At 38.2% G+C, this 15,314-nt stretch overlaps 1 protein-coding gene and 1 long non-coding RNA gene across 3 annotated transcripts; both read right to left on the reverse strand.

Moving 5' to 3' along the window:
• Positions 1 to 2,271: 2,271 nt before the first annotated feature.
• On the reverse strand, positions 2,272 to 4,779 carry LOC129288119 (uncharacterized). 2 transcript variants are annotated; one of them, XR_008587932.1, is made up of 4 exons: positions 4,699 to 4,779; positions 4,216 to 4,351; positions 3,563 to 3,651; positions 2,272 to 2,739 (listed from the first exon to the last, which is right to left on the reverse strand). It is a non-coding gene; the product is annotated as an uncharacterized LOC129288119 (long non-coding RNA). The 2 variants fall into 2 exon arrangements; XR_008587931.1 differs by lacking the exon at positions 4,699 to 4,779 and having other exon boundaries at positions 4,216 to 4,446.
• A 3,694-nt stretch (positions 4,780 to 8,473) lies between these two features.
• LOC129289271 (uncharacterized) lies at positions 8,474 to 12,659 on the reverse strand. Its single transcript, XM_054926050.1, has 3 exons — positions 12,430 to 12,659; positions 10,881 to 10,944; positions 8,474 to 9,351 (listed from the first exon to the last, which is right to left on the reverse strand). The coding sequence occupies exon 3, from the start codon at positions 9,299 to 9,301 to the stop codon at positions 8,474 to 8,476; it is 828 nt and encodes a 275-aa protein (XP_054782025.1). The 5' UTR covers positions 9,302 to 9,351; positions 10,881 to 10,944; positions 12,430 to 12,659.
• Positions 12,660 to 15,314: the final 2,655 nt, after the last annotated feature.

Here is a 15,314-nt window from a genome sequence, read left to right on the forward strand (position 1 = left end):
ACCTGATCAGCAGCTGGTTCAACATTTTTATGAAGGTCTCTTACCAACAGATAGGTGGTTTGTTGATGCCGCAGCTGGTGGTGCTTTGGTAGAACTTACTCCAACTGATGCCATGAATCTCATTTCTAAGATGGCACAAAATTCTCAACAATTTGGGACATGAGCTAACCAAGCAGTTAAGGGGGTGAATGAGATTCCAACACCACAATATGATCCTAAATTTGAGAACAAGATGGAGGAGCTCTCTAGCATGGTTCGGCACATTGCCTTAACACAACAAAAATTAATGAATTCACCAGCAGTGCCAACTTTTCCACAGGCGTATCCTTCACAGACATGTGCACAACCTCAATTTTATAATCCTCAGCAAGCTACCACATCTTTTGCTTTAGTTGGGCCTCTATGTGGCATCTGTTTTTTGGCCACACACACTACTGACCAATGCCCACAGTTGGATGATAGAGTTGAGAATTGTGCTGGGATTTTTCCAACTAGACCTATGCAACAGGGCCAAAAATATGATCCTTTCTCTAATCCAGGGTGGAGAGATCACCCTAATTTCAGATATGGAGGAAGCCAACAACAACAATATAATGCTACAGGTCAAAATTCACAGCCTATGCAACCAATGAGGCAATCTACTCTTATTCAAGAGTCTAAAAATGATGGACCAAGTCTAGAAGAGTTAATGAAGCAAATGGCAACTAATAACATTCAATTTCAACAACGCACTGAGACAATAATCCAAAAATTAGAGAATCAAATTGGGCAGTTGTCCACCTCCATTAATGAATTGAAGAGTCAAGGTTCTGGAAAGTTGCCTTCTCAAACAGTTGTAAATCCTAATTACAGTAATGTTAGTGCCATCACTCTTAGAAGTGGAAAAGAACTTCCAGAGCCCTCCACAACATTTATCAAGAATAAGTCAGCTGCAGCAACACAAGTCACACTTGAGGAGTCTAATGAAGAAAAGGAACCAAGGAAGATCCTTCCATTTCCAAATAGGGAGACTCAAAGCAAGAAGTTAAAGGAAGCTGAATTGGAGAAAGAAGTGCTTGATGTTTTCAAGAAGGTTGAAGTCAATATTCCCTTTTTGGAGGCAGTAAAGCAAATTCCTAAATATGCAAAGTTCTTGAAAGACCTATACACGAACAAGAGAAGATTTAAAGCTAATGAGAAGGTCAATCTAGGAAGAAGTGTATCAGCTTTATTCCATGGAGGAATGCAGTGCCAACCCCCTATGCCTTTAAAATGCAAAGATCCGGGGAGTTTTACTGTAACACTTGCCTTGAGTGTTATCCAAAAATCACATAATTCAAACAAACTAAGTGTGGTTAAGGAGTTGATCCTCTAACCAACTTAAGAAATAAATAATTTAAAACCTTAAAAATAATTATAGGTTCTACCTATAGCGCACGGAAGCAAGTTAGACGAAAATGGAATAAAAAGATGCTGTCATGACAGTAATTTATTGCTGTCATGACAGCCCTCCTGGGCCAACTTCCAGGAGGCGGTGTTCCATCATTCGACCACCGATTGAAGTGATTTTAAAGCTCACACGTCACATTCAAAGGATACTATAAGTGTACCAAATTTCAAAAAGATCCAACGGTCGGATTAAAAATTAGACATGTTAAAAGATTGACTATTTTTGCTGTCATGACAGCTAAAAAGCTGTCATGACAGCACTTCCGGATCAACTTCCGGAGTGCACCATTTCATCATCTGACCTCCGATCGGAGTGATTCCAAAGCCCACATGTCACTTTCAAAGAATATTATTAGCATACTAAATTTTGAAAAGATCCAACAGACGGATTGAATTTTGTGCAGGTTACAAAATCAACACTGTAGCTGTCATGACAGCAATTTAATGCTGTCATGACAGCACCTCCAGACCAAATTCCGAAGTGCGTCGTTTCTCCGTCCGATATCCGATCGATGTGATTCTAAAGCCCACACGAAGCTTATAAAAGGTTTTACTTGTGACCCAAATTTTAGAGAAATCCAACGGTCGGATTAAGATTTGGACACCCAGATGCAAAAGTACAGCTTTTTGGTAAAAACCATTTTCAAAATTGTCCAAATCTCATCCTAATGGTCACAAACCTGTGGGAACACTTTGGACACGTCAAATATGATTAAAAACACCTGATAGAACATTCAAATGATGGAAAAACCCCATACATTAAAATTTGACCACCCGGGTGCCATTTCCCAAAATGGACCCTAAACCCCCAAAATGCACAAATCATACAAGAGTGGTCACAAATCAATCCAAATATCATGTATTTATATAAATATATATGCTAAACATTTTCACTTGGCTCAGAGCTCCTTGTGGGGCCCACGCACCCACTCTCTCTATCCAAGCTGTATGTTTTCCCATAGCACACCATTTGCAATGCAACCACTTTGCATTTGCTTATAAAATCACATATATATCAAAATAAAGATCTGCTTGTAATAGAAACTTGGTGTACTAAGTAAATCCATCAAAACCACACACCATAACTAAGTTTCCTAGCCACAAGTCTGCAAACAGACAAAAATTCATACACAAGCACACAATCCACACATATTCACACACACACACATAATCATATCCTACTGGCACCCTAATCTTAAATACATTACAATATATTTGCTCAAAAGAAAGGGGTTGCAGTTCTTTACAAATCACAAGCAAACCCCTAGCTTTGCTCTTTTCCCCGTCCACCACTGGATCCTTCGCCTGGACCTAGAATATTGAAAAGAAAGGGGTGAGACAACCACAGTCTCAGTAATAATGAAATCTATATTGATTATTACAAAGTAAGCCATAATTAAATAAATGAATAATAAATTCAATATAGTATATAATTTAGCCATTTAAAATGCATGAATGCATGACCTAGGCCGGTATGGCCTTTCATGACCAACAGAATGCCCCTTGGCACTCTTTAACTCGCAGGTAAACCTTATACCTACTTGTACCTCCACAGGCACAAAACATAATCTAAGGCATGATCTAATCCACCGAACCGCCTATGCCCCTTCGACGTGAATCCTGAGCAGTCAAAGCTAACTCCCTCCCAGAGCTAGCCCGACTTACTCTCCATGTGAGGGCTACCTTGGCCTAGGCACTCAACCTCACACTTCATATGTCGGATTCCCTCCCCCACTGAGAGGTGTCGAACACTCAATACACTAACCACTTTAGTGCACTGAGCCCACAATACGTAAGACAACACTGAGTACTGACAGTGTGCCATAGAATATCAAAAATCCACACCTTCTCATTGGTGAACTCCCACCGAGATCATGCCTTTTACTCTTGTCTACCTTTCCTGAGTATTGACCATTCAACACTCTAAAGTAGTATAATATTTATAAATCTCATTTCCATAAAAACATTGTTATTAAACAATTAGAAAACATATTTGCACTATAATCAAAGTAGTACCCCATAACCCCTTATAAAGCACATTTAATCTTTTAAAACATGTAATGCATGATAACTAGTAATATTTATTCAAAAATAGCTAAAACAAAGTAATAAGAAATATAAATTCCCCTGTTACCTCAACCCTTTAGTACCAAAAGGGTTCCCCTTGTACAAAATAGGGCTCGGCTTGTTCCTTACTTCTCAATAAGTTCCACCAACAATTTTCTACAACATATAAGTGATCCACATCACTTATCATGAAAAATAGCATTAATGAAGACTATAACTCATACCACACAACTTGGTCTCATAATCCCACCTAATGGTCCATATATTAAACCAACCATTCACATAGTATCACTTAACCACCAAAACCATTTATTAGCCATCACTAGGCTAATTTTCAATTTATATAATTTTTTATCAATTAAAAACCTTCACTTAGTGTCACCAACTTTCACCATTAGCCCTTATAATGAAAACCAAACCTTAATTTAAATCTTATTGGGCTCAAATAGCAAAATTATAACTAAATCAATAAGCTTAAACCATTGAAGAGCAAAAACCCAATTTCTCAAGGTTTATTTTGTGCCCAAAACACCTCTTTTCATCCAATTATCCACTCAAAATATTAGATCACTATATAGAAACTCAAAACATGCTCCCTAGGATCCAAAGAAATAAAAGCTTACAAGAATAAAGCCTTTGGGATCAAAATCCAAAAATTTCCTCTTCCAAAAATTGAAGAAAATCAAGAGAAAGAGAAGAGGATTGAAGTAGGGAGTTTACCTATCGTGTAGCCGAGCTCGCAACGGTCGCAAAGACTCCTAGATCCAAGCCTAACTCCCTCCCTTTCTCTTCTCTTCTTCCTCTCTCCCTCTCATACGTTTCCTTTCCTTTCCTTTCCAACTCAATTTCTGCGTTTCTGCATCAATTTGGGTCTTTAAATTGCTGGTCAAAAAGTTTGGGGAAAATTACAAGAAAGGGCCCAACATTTTTTATTATTGCACAAAAGCCCGGGTCAACTTTGGTAATTTTTCCATAGTTAAAAATAAATAAAACCAAACTTTTGCTTAGTAAAATTCAAACTCTGGGCCTCTATTAAATTATTCTAAATTTTAATTTAATTATAGATATTTTATTTTATTTTTATTTATTTTTTTAAATAAATTTGAGTCTTAAAATTTTTAGGATGTTACATTCTCCCCTCCTTTAAAAAGGATTTTGTCCCCAAAATCCAAGCTAATACATGAACCAAAGAGATAAACATACCTAGGGAAACAACTGTGGATATTCCTTCCTCATTTGATCCTCAGTCTCCCAGGTTGCATCTCCCGGAGCTGTCCCTTTCCAAATCACTTTTACCAACCGGATTGTTTATTTCTGAGTTGCTTATCCTTAGCATCCACAATACGATCTGGTTCAGTCCGGTAGGTTAAATTCTCTTGAATTTCAACCTCCTCAGGTTCTATCACATGCGACGGGTCTGGCTGGTACTTCTTCAATTGTGACACATGAAACACATTGTGTAGACCCGCTAACTGAGGCGGTAATGCCAACTGATAAGCCACCGGCCCAACTTTCTTCAAAACCTCAAAAGGACCCATATATCGAGGAGATAACTTTTTAGCCCGAATTGAGCGTCCAACGCCCGTCAATGGGGAAACTTTGAGAAAGACATGATCCCCAACCTCAAAAGACAAGTCCTTACGACGATTATCTGCATAACTTTTCTGTCTACTCTGTGCTGTAAGAAGCTTTTGTTGGATCAATTTGATTTTCTCTGTGGTCTCATCTACCACATCCGGTCCCATCATTGTCCTCTCACTCAACTCATACCAACAAAGAGGCGATCTGCATCGTCTTCCATACAATGCTTCATAAGGAGCCATTTGAATACTGGCATGATAACTGTTATTATAAGCAAACTCTGCCAGAGGTAAATGCTTATCCCAGCTTCCCTGAAGCTCTAGGGCACATGACCTCAACATATCCTCTAATGTCTGGATCGTCCGCTCAGTTTGTCCATCCGTTTGTGGATGATAAGACGTACTGAATTTCAGATCTGTACCCATAGCCCTTTGCATAGCTTGCCATAAATTCGATGTAAACCGAGGATCACGGTCTGAAACAATATCCCTCGGTACCCCATGTAGTCGCACAATCTCCTTAATGTAGATCTCAGCATACCTATCAACCGTATAGGTGGTCTTGACCGGTAAGAAATGTGCTGACTTAGTCAAACGATCTACAATTACCCAGATAGAGTCAAAACTAGCCTGGGTCCTCGGCAAACCAGATACAAAATCCATTGAAATACTCTCCCATTTCCATTTAGGAATCTCCAAAGGCTGTAATAACCCCGATGGCTTTTGGTGCTCTATTTTGACCTTCTGACAGGTCAAACACTTACTAACATACTCTGTGACATCCTTTTTCATGCCTGGCCACCACCAATGACGCTGCATGTCATGATACATCTTAGTAGCACCGGGATGAAGGGTGTAGCTACTTCGATGTGCCTCATCCAACAATTTCTTTCGAATAGACTCATTGTTAGGAATACACACCCTATCCTTGAAAACCACATACCCATCATCACTAAACCAATAGTCCATTATCTCACCATTCTCGATGTCTTGACTTATTTTTAACAAAATCGGATCTTGAAGCTGAGCATCTCGTATCTCTTTCCAAAATTCATTAGAAATAACCATAGTATTAAGACCATTCAAAGAGAACTTAGTCATACCCAAAAAAATTTCAACCAAAGATTCCATCAATCTATGCTCCCGAACCATTAAATAGGCTACATGTAAGGTCTTGCGACTAAGAGCATCTGCTACCACATTTGCTTTCCCCGGATGATACTTAAATTCAAAATTATAATCTTTAAGAAACTCCATCCAACGTCTCTGTCTCATATTCAGCTCTTTTTGATCCACCAGATACTTGAGACTTTTATGGTCGCTCATGACCCTGAACTCTGTTCCATAAAGATAATGACGCCAGATCTTTAACGCAAAGACCACCGCAGCCAACTCGAGATCATGTGTTGGATAATTCTCCTCATGCGGTCTAAGTTGTCTAGATGCATATGCCACTGCTCTCTCATCTTGCATTAGAACACAACCAAGACCCTTATGAGAGGCATCAGTATACACATCATAGGGCTTTTGAGGATCCGAAATCACCAATACTGGAGCTGTTGTTAACCTTTCTTTCAACTCAAGAAAAGCTGTCTCGCACTTATCATCCCAGATAAATGGCCTATCCTTCCTTGTGAGTCTAGTCAAAGGCATAGAAATCTGAGAGAAACCTTTGATAAAACGCCGGTAGTAACCTGCTAATCCCAGAAAACTACGGATCTCAGTTATCGATTTTGGTCTCTCCCATTGCATGACTGCTTCAACTTTATATGGATCAACTGCAATACCATTTGCCGACACGATATGTCCCAAGAACCTAACCTCTCTCATCCAAAACTCGCACTTACTGAGCTTGGCATATAGCTTATGATCTCGCAGAAACCTTAGGACAGTCCTCAAGTGTCTGGCATGCTGCTCCTCATCTTTAGAGTAGATCAGTATATCGTCAATAAAAACTACCACAAACTGATCCAAGAAAGGTCGAAAAATGCGGTTCATATAGTCCATGAAAACCGCAGGCGCATTAGTCAGCCCGAATGGCATAACCAAAAACTCATAATGACCATATCGAGTCCTGAAAGCAGTCTTTGCCACATCCTTCTCACTAACTCTTAGCTGATGGTACCCTGAACGTAAATCAATTTTAGAGAAAATCGTGGCACCAACCAACTGATCTAAGAGATCATCGATGCGAGGCAGTGGGTACTTGTTCTTCACCGTAACCTTATTCAACTGCCTGTAATCGATACACAATCTTAAACTACCATCCTTCTTCTTCACAAATAAGACAGGAGATCCCCAAGGAGAAACACTAGGTCTAATAAATCCCTTATCTAACAGCTCCTCAAGTTGCTTCTTCAACTCAGCTAACTCTGAAGGAGCCATTCTATAGGGAGCCTTTGAAATTGGCTGAGTCCCCGGTACCAGGTCAATTGAGAATTCAACCTCACGTTCTGGAGGTAATCCTGATACATCCTCAGAAAACACCTCTGGGAACTCCCTAACAACCTCAATTTCATCCACTATACCTGTCTCAGACCCTTGGGTAGCGAGCACTACCACGTAAGCCTCACATCCCTGCTCAATCAACCTTTCAACTTGTAAAGAAGAAAGAAAACAAGAATGACCAGGGTATTCTTTGATCACCTCCGGTACTTCTACCAAAGTCACTGTCTTAGCCACACAATCTAAGACAGCACCATAAGCTGTCAACCAATCCATACCAATAATTAAATCAATCCCTTGCATAGGTAATTTGATCATATTTACCCAAGTCGATTGCCCATTAAAAGTCATCTTAGTCCTACACACCACACTGGATCGACCAACCAAACCAGAAGTAGAGGAAACTTCTATATCATGGGGCAACTGGTCAACAGGCATAGCCATTCTATCTAAGCGCTCGGCAGAAATAAAAGAATGCGTCGCACCACAATCAAACAAAGCTTCTAAATCGAGGCCACAGATAGAAACCATACCAGTGATTAGATTCGATGACTTCCTAGCCTCCTCCTGAGATACTGTATACACTCTACCAGGAATCACGTTCCTCCGGTCCGAGCTCTCATGTAAATCAGGGCAGTCACGGATCAAATGGCCTAACTTTCCACACTTGTAACAAGCAAAGCAGCGACCAAAATGAACCCTACCACATCTATTGCAAGGTGACCTCGCTGTACTTAGAATTGGGGCTTGACTGGTCTGTGAAGAACGTGCTGGAGCATTCCCAGAGAAACGAGAACCCCCAGATCTCATATTACCACCCCGATTACCTTGAAATCTTGAACCCCTATTTAAATTTCGATTACCAGAAGCAGAAGAAGACCCGATTCTAAAGGAGCCACTAGAAGAAGAACCAGAGCTAAAACCCATTCTCTTGGATACACCACCAGTAGGAGCTAACTCGACCTCGTATCCCTACTCCGGCTACTCTCTGTGTCTCGGCCTCGACGAGCGGCAATCCTCAGACGATTGCACATCTCATCATATGTCGCCTCGCCTAACAAAGATAGCTGCTGGCGGTATTCTGGCCTCATCTTTTCTAATAACCTCTTTGCTTTCCACTTGCTATCATTAGAAGCCTTCAGATATGTTGAGAACTTAGACAGCTGATTGAATTTTCTTATAAAAGTCTCCTCGTCTAAGTCCCCCTGCTGAAATGCATGAAACTCTGCCTCTTTCTCATCTCTGAAAGCTGGCGGAAAGTGAAAATCATAAAATCTTTCTTTAAATTCATCCCAAGACATAGATCTTCCATCTGTGGGCTTAACAGAATCCCACCAATGCTTGGCTTCACCAACAAGCTGCATCGTAGCCAAGATAACCTTCTGCTCAGATGTACACCTCACAACAGTAAATAACTGCTCCATCCGATCCAACCACTCCTCAGCTTTCCCATCAAGCATACTACCATCATATGTAGTCGGATTAGAGCGAGAGAATTCCTTCCAAGGTTCAGATATGTCATCCTCTCGATTATTAACAACTGGTGCATGAGCTCCCATAGTACTAGAAGATCCCTGCCCAGCACTTAGGTCAACATGCTGATCTGGAACAGTATGACTTCTAAGATTTTGCTGTATATCCACCATAACTTCAAGCAGCCTAGCCATGACTGCATCTGTCCCCTGTGGTGGTGGTGGAGGTGGAGGCGGAGGTGGAGGCGGAGGAGGTAGAGGTGGTGGTCGTTCCTCATTCCTCGATCTACCCCTTCCCCTTCGAGCCATATTAGAACTGAAAGGTGTACGGCTACAAGCGTACGGACCTTTCTCCCCTCCTAAAGGAACAAGCCAGAGAAAGAAAAACATATTAGTCCAGGTTAGTGGTAGAAGGGAAAGAGCATAAAAGTAATGTATTTAAGGTGCCAAGTAGGAAAAAGGAATCATAAACCTAAAACTGATACCAAATGTAACACTTGCCTTGAGTGTTATCCAAAAATCACATAATTCAAACAAACTAAGTGTGGTTAAGGAGTTGATCCTCTAACCAACTTAAGAAATAAATCATTTAAAACCTTAAAAATAATTATAGGTTCTACCTATAGCGCACGGAAGCAAGTTAGACGAAAATGGAATAAAAAGATGCTGTCATGACAGTAATTTATTGCTGTCATGACAGCCCTCCTGGGCCAACTTCCAGGAGGCGGTGTTCCGTCATTCGACCTCCGATTGAAGTGATTTTAAAGCTCACACGTCACATTCAAAGGGTACTATAAGTGTACCAAATTTCAAAAAGATCCAACGGTCGGATTAAAAATTAGACATGTTAAAAGATTGACTATTTTTGCTGTCATGACAGCTAAAAAGCTGTCATGACAGCACTTCCGGACCAACTTCCGGAGTGCACCATTTCATCATCTGACCTCCGATCGGAGTGATTCCAAAGCCCACATGTCACTTTTAAAGAATACTATTAGCATACTAAATTTTGAAAAGATCCAACGGACGGATTGAATTTTGTGCAGGTTACAAAATCAACACTGTAGCTGTCATGACAGCAATTTAATGCTGTCATGACAGCACCTCCAGACCAAATTCCGAGTGCGTCGTTTCTCCGTCCGATATCCGATCGACGTGATTCCAAAGCCCACACGAAGCTTATAAAAGGTTTTACTTGTGACCCAAATTTTAGAGAAATCCAACGGTCGGATTAAGATTTGGACACCCAGATGCAAAAGTGCAGCTTTTTGGTAAAAACCATTTTCAAAATTGTCCAAATCTCATCCTAATGGTCACAAACCTGTGGGAACACTTTGGACACGTCAAATAAGATTAAAAACACCTGATAGAACATTCAAATGATGGAAAAACCCCATACATCAAAATTTGACCACCCGGGTGCCATTTCCCAAAATGGACCCTAAACCCCCAAAATGCACAAATCATACAAGAGTGGTCACAAATCAATCCAAATACCATGTATTTATATAAATACATATGCTAAACATTTTCACTTGGCTCAGAGCTCCTTGTGGGGCCCACGCACCCACTCTCTCTATCCAAGCTGTATGTTTTCCCATAGCACACCATTTGCAATGCAACCACTTTGCATTTGCTTATAAAATCACATATATATCAAAATAAAGATCTGCTTGTAATAGAAACTTGGTCTACTAAGTAAATCCATCAAAACCACACACCATAACCAAGTTTCCTAGCCACAAGTCTGCAAACAGACAAAAATTCATACACAAGCACACAATCCACACATATTCACACACACACACATAATCATATCCTACTGGCACCCTAATCTTAAATACATTACAATATATTTGCTCAAAAGAAAGGGGTTGCAGTTCTTTACAAATCACAAGCAAACCCCTAGCTTTGCTCTTTTCCCCGTCCACCACTGGATCCTTCGCCTGGACCTAGAATATTGAAAAGAAAGGGGTGAGACAACCACAGTCTCAGTAACAGTGAAATCTATATTGATTATTACAAAGTAAGCCATAATTAAATAAATGAATAATAAATTCAACATAGTATATAATTTAGCCATTTAAAATGCATGAATGCATGACCTAGGCCGGTATGGCCTTTCATGACCAACAGAATGCCCCTGGCACTCTTTAACTCGCAGGTAAACCTTATACCTACTTGTACCTCCACAGGCACAAAACATAATCTAAGGCATGATCTAATCCACCGAACCGCCTATGCCCCTTCGACGTGAATCCTGAGCAGTCAAAGCTAACTCCCTCCCAGAGCCAGCCCGACTTACTCTCCATGTGAGGGCTACCTTGGCCTAGGCACTCAACCTCACACTTCATATGTCGGATTCCCTCCCCCACTGAGAGGTGTCGAACACTCAATACACTAACCACTTTAGTGCACTGAGCCCACAATACGTAAGACAACACTGAGTACTGACAGTGTGCCATAGAATATCAAAAATCCACACCTTCTCATTGGTGAACTCCCACCGAGATCATGCCTTTTACTCTTGTCTACCTTTCCTGAGTATTGACCATTCAACACTCTAAAGTAGTATAATATTTATAAATCTCATTTCCATAAAAACATTGTTATTAAACAATTAGAAAACATATTTGCACTATAATCAAAGTAGTACCCCATAACCCCTTATAAAGCACATTTAATCTTTTAAAACATGTAATGCATGATAACTAGTAATATTTATTCAAAAATAGCTAAAACAAAGTAATAAGAAATATAAATTCCCCTGTTACCTCAACCCTTTAGGTACCAAAAGGGTTCCCCTTGTACAAAATAGGGCTCGGCTTGTTCCTTACTTCTCAATAAGTTCCACCAACAATTTTCTACAACATATAAGTGATCCACATCACTTATTATGAAAAATAGCATTAATGAAGACTATAACTCATACCACACAACTTGGCTCTATGAGTCATAATCCAACCTAATGGTCCATATATTAAACCAACCATTCACATAGTATCACTTAACCACCAAAACCATTTATTAGCCATCACTAGGCTAATTTTCAATTTATATAATTTTTATCATCAATTAAAAACCTTCACTTAGTGTCACCAACTTTCACCATTAGCCCTTATAATGAAAACCAAACCTTAATTTAAATCTTATTGGGCTCAAATAGCAAAATTATAACTAAATCAATAAGCTTAAACCATTGAAGAGCAAAAACCCAATTTCTCAAGGTTTATTTTGTGCCCAAAACACCTCTTTTCATCCAATTATCCACTCAAAATATTAGATCACTATCTAGAAACTCAAAACATGCTCCCTAGGATCCAAAGAAATAAAAGCTTACAAGAATAAAGCCTTTGGGATCAAAATCCAAAAATTTCCTCTTCCAAAAATTGAAGAAAATCAAGAGAAAGAGAAGAGGATTGAAGTAGGGAGTTTACCTATCGTGTAGCCGAGCTCGCAACGGTCGCAAAGACTCCTAGATCCAAGCCTAACTCCCTCCCTTTCTCTTCTCTTCTTCCTCTCTCCCTCTCATACGTTTCCTTTCCTTTCCTTTCCAACTCAATTTCTGCGTTTCTGCATCAATTTGGGTCTTTAAATTGCTGGTCAAAAAGTTTGGGGAAAATTACAAGAAAGGGCCCAACATTTTTTATTATTGCACAAAAGCCCGGGTCAACTTTGGTAATTTTTTCCATAGTTAAAAATAAATAAAACCAAACTTTTGCTTAGTAAAATTCAAACTCTGGGCCTCTATTAAATTATTCTAAATTTTAATTTAATTATAGATATTTTATTTTATTTTTATTTATTTTTTTAAATAAATTTGAGTCTTAAAATTTTTAGGATGTTACATTTACTATACCCTGTACTACAGGAAATTTAGAATTTTCTAATGCTTTGATTGATCTTGGTGCAGCAATAAATGTTATGCCTAAGTCTCTATTTTCTTCTTTACAGGGTTGTGAGATGAAGCCAGCTAGGATTATTGTGCAACTAGCAGACAGGAGACTTGCCTATCCTAATGGTATGCTTGAAGACATTCTAGTAAAGGTAAAGGATTTAGTCTTCCCTGCTGATTTTTATATTTTGGATATGGGTAAAGATGATAGTCATGGGCCGCCGCCACTGATTTTAGGTAGGCCATTTCTTAAAACAGCTAATACTATCATCAATGTTAAAGATAGTACTCTTTCTATGGAATTTGCAGGACGTGCTGTTCAATTCAATCTGTTAGAGGATATGAAATATTCTATAGAGGATCATTCTGTTATTAATGTGAGCATGCTTAATATGTTAGTTGATAATACATGTGATGAGCCTTGGGATAATTTGACTGCTGAGTTGCCTAATGTGATGAATTATGAAAACATTATGCATTGTACACCTGATTACTTTCATAACTGTGTTGGAATAGATAAATTCATAAACTCTAATGATTCTTTGGATCCTCTTATTTACATTAACTCTATTGAGCGTGATGATCTACTTGACTGTATTGATTCTACTGAGGCTATTAGCCCATCTATTTGTGTTAAGTCTCCTGATTATAATGATATTTGTGAGACCATGCAGTCGATTGGTTGTTTTAATAGCATTGATTTTGTGATCCCTATGAGCTTTTGTGATGGCATTGATAATATCAAGAGTCATGGGATTATTAATTATGTTATGCATTCTGACTCTAATGGTCCTTGTGTGGAGGATTTTGTTGTTTTTGTTGAATTTCATGATCAGGTACCTGTGATTAAGAAAATTATTTCTACTACAATGAGGCCATCTTCAATGGAGATATTGTCATGCAACCTTCAACCAAATAAAGGAAAACCAGTGCCTAAAGGAGCTTTTGATAAACTTGAAGAGAAAAATATTTTAAACAAGCATTTATTCTCCATCAGAGATGAGAATTTTAACTTTAAGAGCTTACAGAGATTTAAATTATCTGGTTAACTCTTCTCCTTTCACTTTTACCTTGCATCTTATATTTTATTTTTAGATTAACTGGATTATTCTAAATTGAATTGCATTGAGGACAATGCAAGATTTAAGTGTGAGGAAAGGGATTTGTCTTTATTTTGAAATTTTTTTTAACAAAATTATTAGGTGTTTTCTTGCATTTTTTTTAAATACTTTTAGTTTTTTTTTTGTGTGAAGTTGTGGGTTTAAGACAATTTTAGTTTGAATGCATTTGAGCATGATAAGTAATTGATCTTATGTTTAGAATTTAAGTTAAGTGGCAATGAGTTTGGTTTCAATGAATTAATGTGATAGTCTTTAGCTTGTAAGGATTTGAGCCTAATATTATTCTCTTTTTGTGTGTATTCTGCTATCACTACTCCCACTTTAGAACTCGTCTTGATTCTTAGTTGAGACTATAATTGCATAGGCTTTGCATGAAGATGATTTAGGCATTCTTTTTTTAGCCTACTTAGCCAAATAGCCATCCCATGCAATTTATCCCTTGTTAGCCCCTTTGAGCCTAAACCTTTTCTTTAAAATTTTAGCCAATTAAAAACATAACCTATAAAAATATTTTCCTTTCATTCTTCTCACCCCACTTTAGGTGATGAAAAGTGTATTATAATATTTGTTGGAATGAAAGAATATGCTTGAAGAGAGATTTGGGTTATTTTGAAAAAAAAAAACGAGAGAAAAAAAAAAGCAAAGAAAGAAAGGAATAAAAGAAAAGAAAAGAAAAGAAAGAGCATAAAAGTCATAACGCAACAAAAATAAATAAATAAAAAGGTGCATGAAGCAAAGGAAAGGAAAACAAAACAAAGAGAGAAAAATAAACCCAAATCAATTTATTTTGTTTTTTTCATTCTATATATTTCGTTTCAAATATACTTTTCATTATCCTAAAGTTTATTAACCTTCATTTTCCTATATTATACCTTTACCTAAGCCCCATTACAACCTAAACTAAAGTCCTATTAATTCTTACATTGCATATGACATAAATAGTGGAGACCTAGATGATAAACAAGCCTATGGTAGTGAGGTTTTAATAGGGAAACTTGAGTGAAACACTTACCTATATACATTTGAGAGTTGAGAGTTAAACACTTGACTTTTGTGAGGGGATATTGCTTAATTTATTCTTACCAAATGAAATTGCCATGATACTTGTTATTCTCAATATAAGAGACATTGATTAGAGTGTTAAAATGTTAAAGAGCTATAATTATTTCTTATTCTTTGTTGCTTCCACATTTCTTTTCTTGAATTTTGAGATTTAAGTTTTGCCCAGGAGTGCAAAAGTCTAAGTGTGGGGGAATTGATAAATGATAATTTTATATATTTTTATTCTTTTAATTTAGACTTTTAA

The sequence above is a fragment of the Prosopis cineraria genome, unplaced genomic scaffold (genome assembly GCF_029017545.1).
Source record: "Prosopis cineraria cultivar Desert tree isolate PC_DT_omini unplaced genomic scaffold, ASM2901754v1 PC12, whole genome shotgun sequence".
NCBI lineage: Eukaryota > Viridiplantae > Streptophyta > Magnoliopsida > Fabales > Fabaceae > Prosopis > Prosopis cineraria.

What these genes read in the sequence shown, in the direction of transcription:
- LOC129289271 (XM_054926050.1), bottom strand. Translation starts at nt 9,301, where the DNA reads ATGGCTCGAAGGGGAAGGGGTAGATCGAGGAATGAGGAACGACCACCA.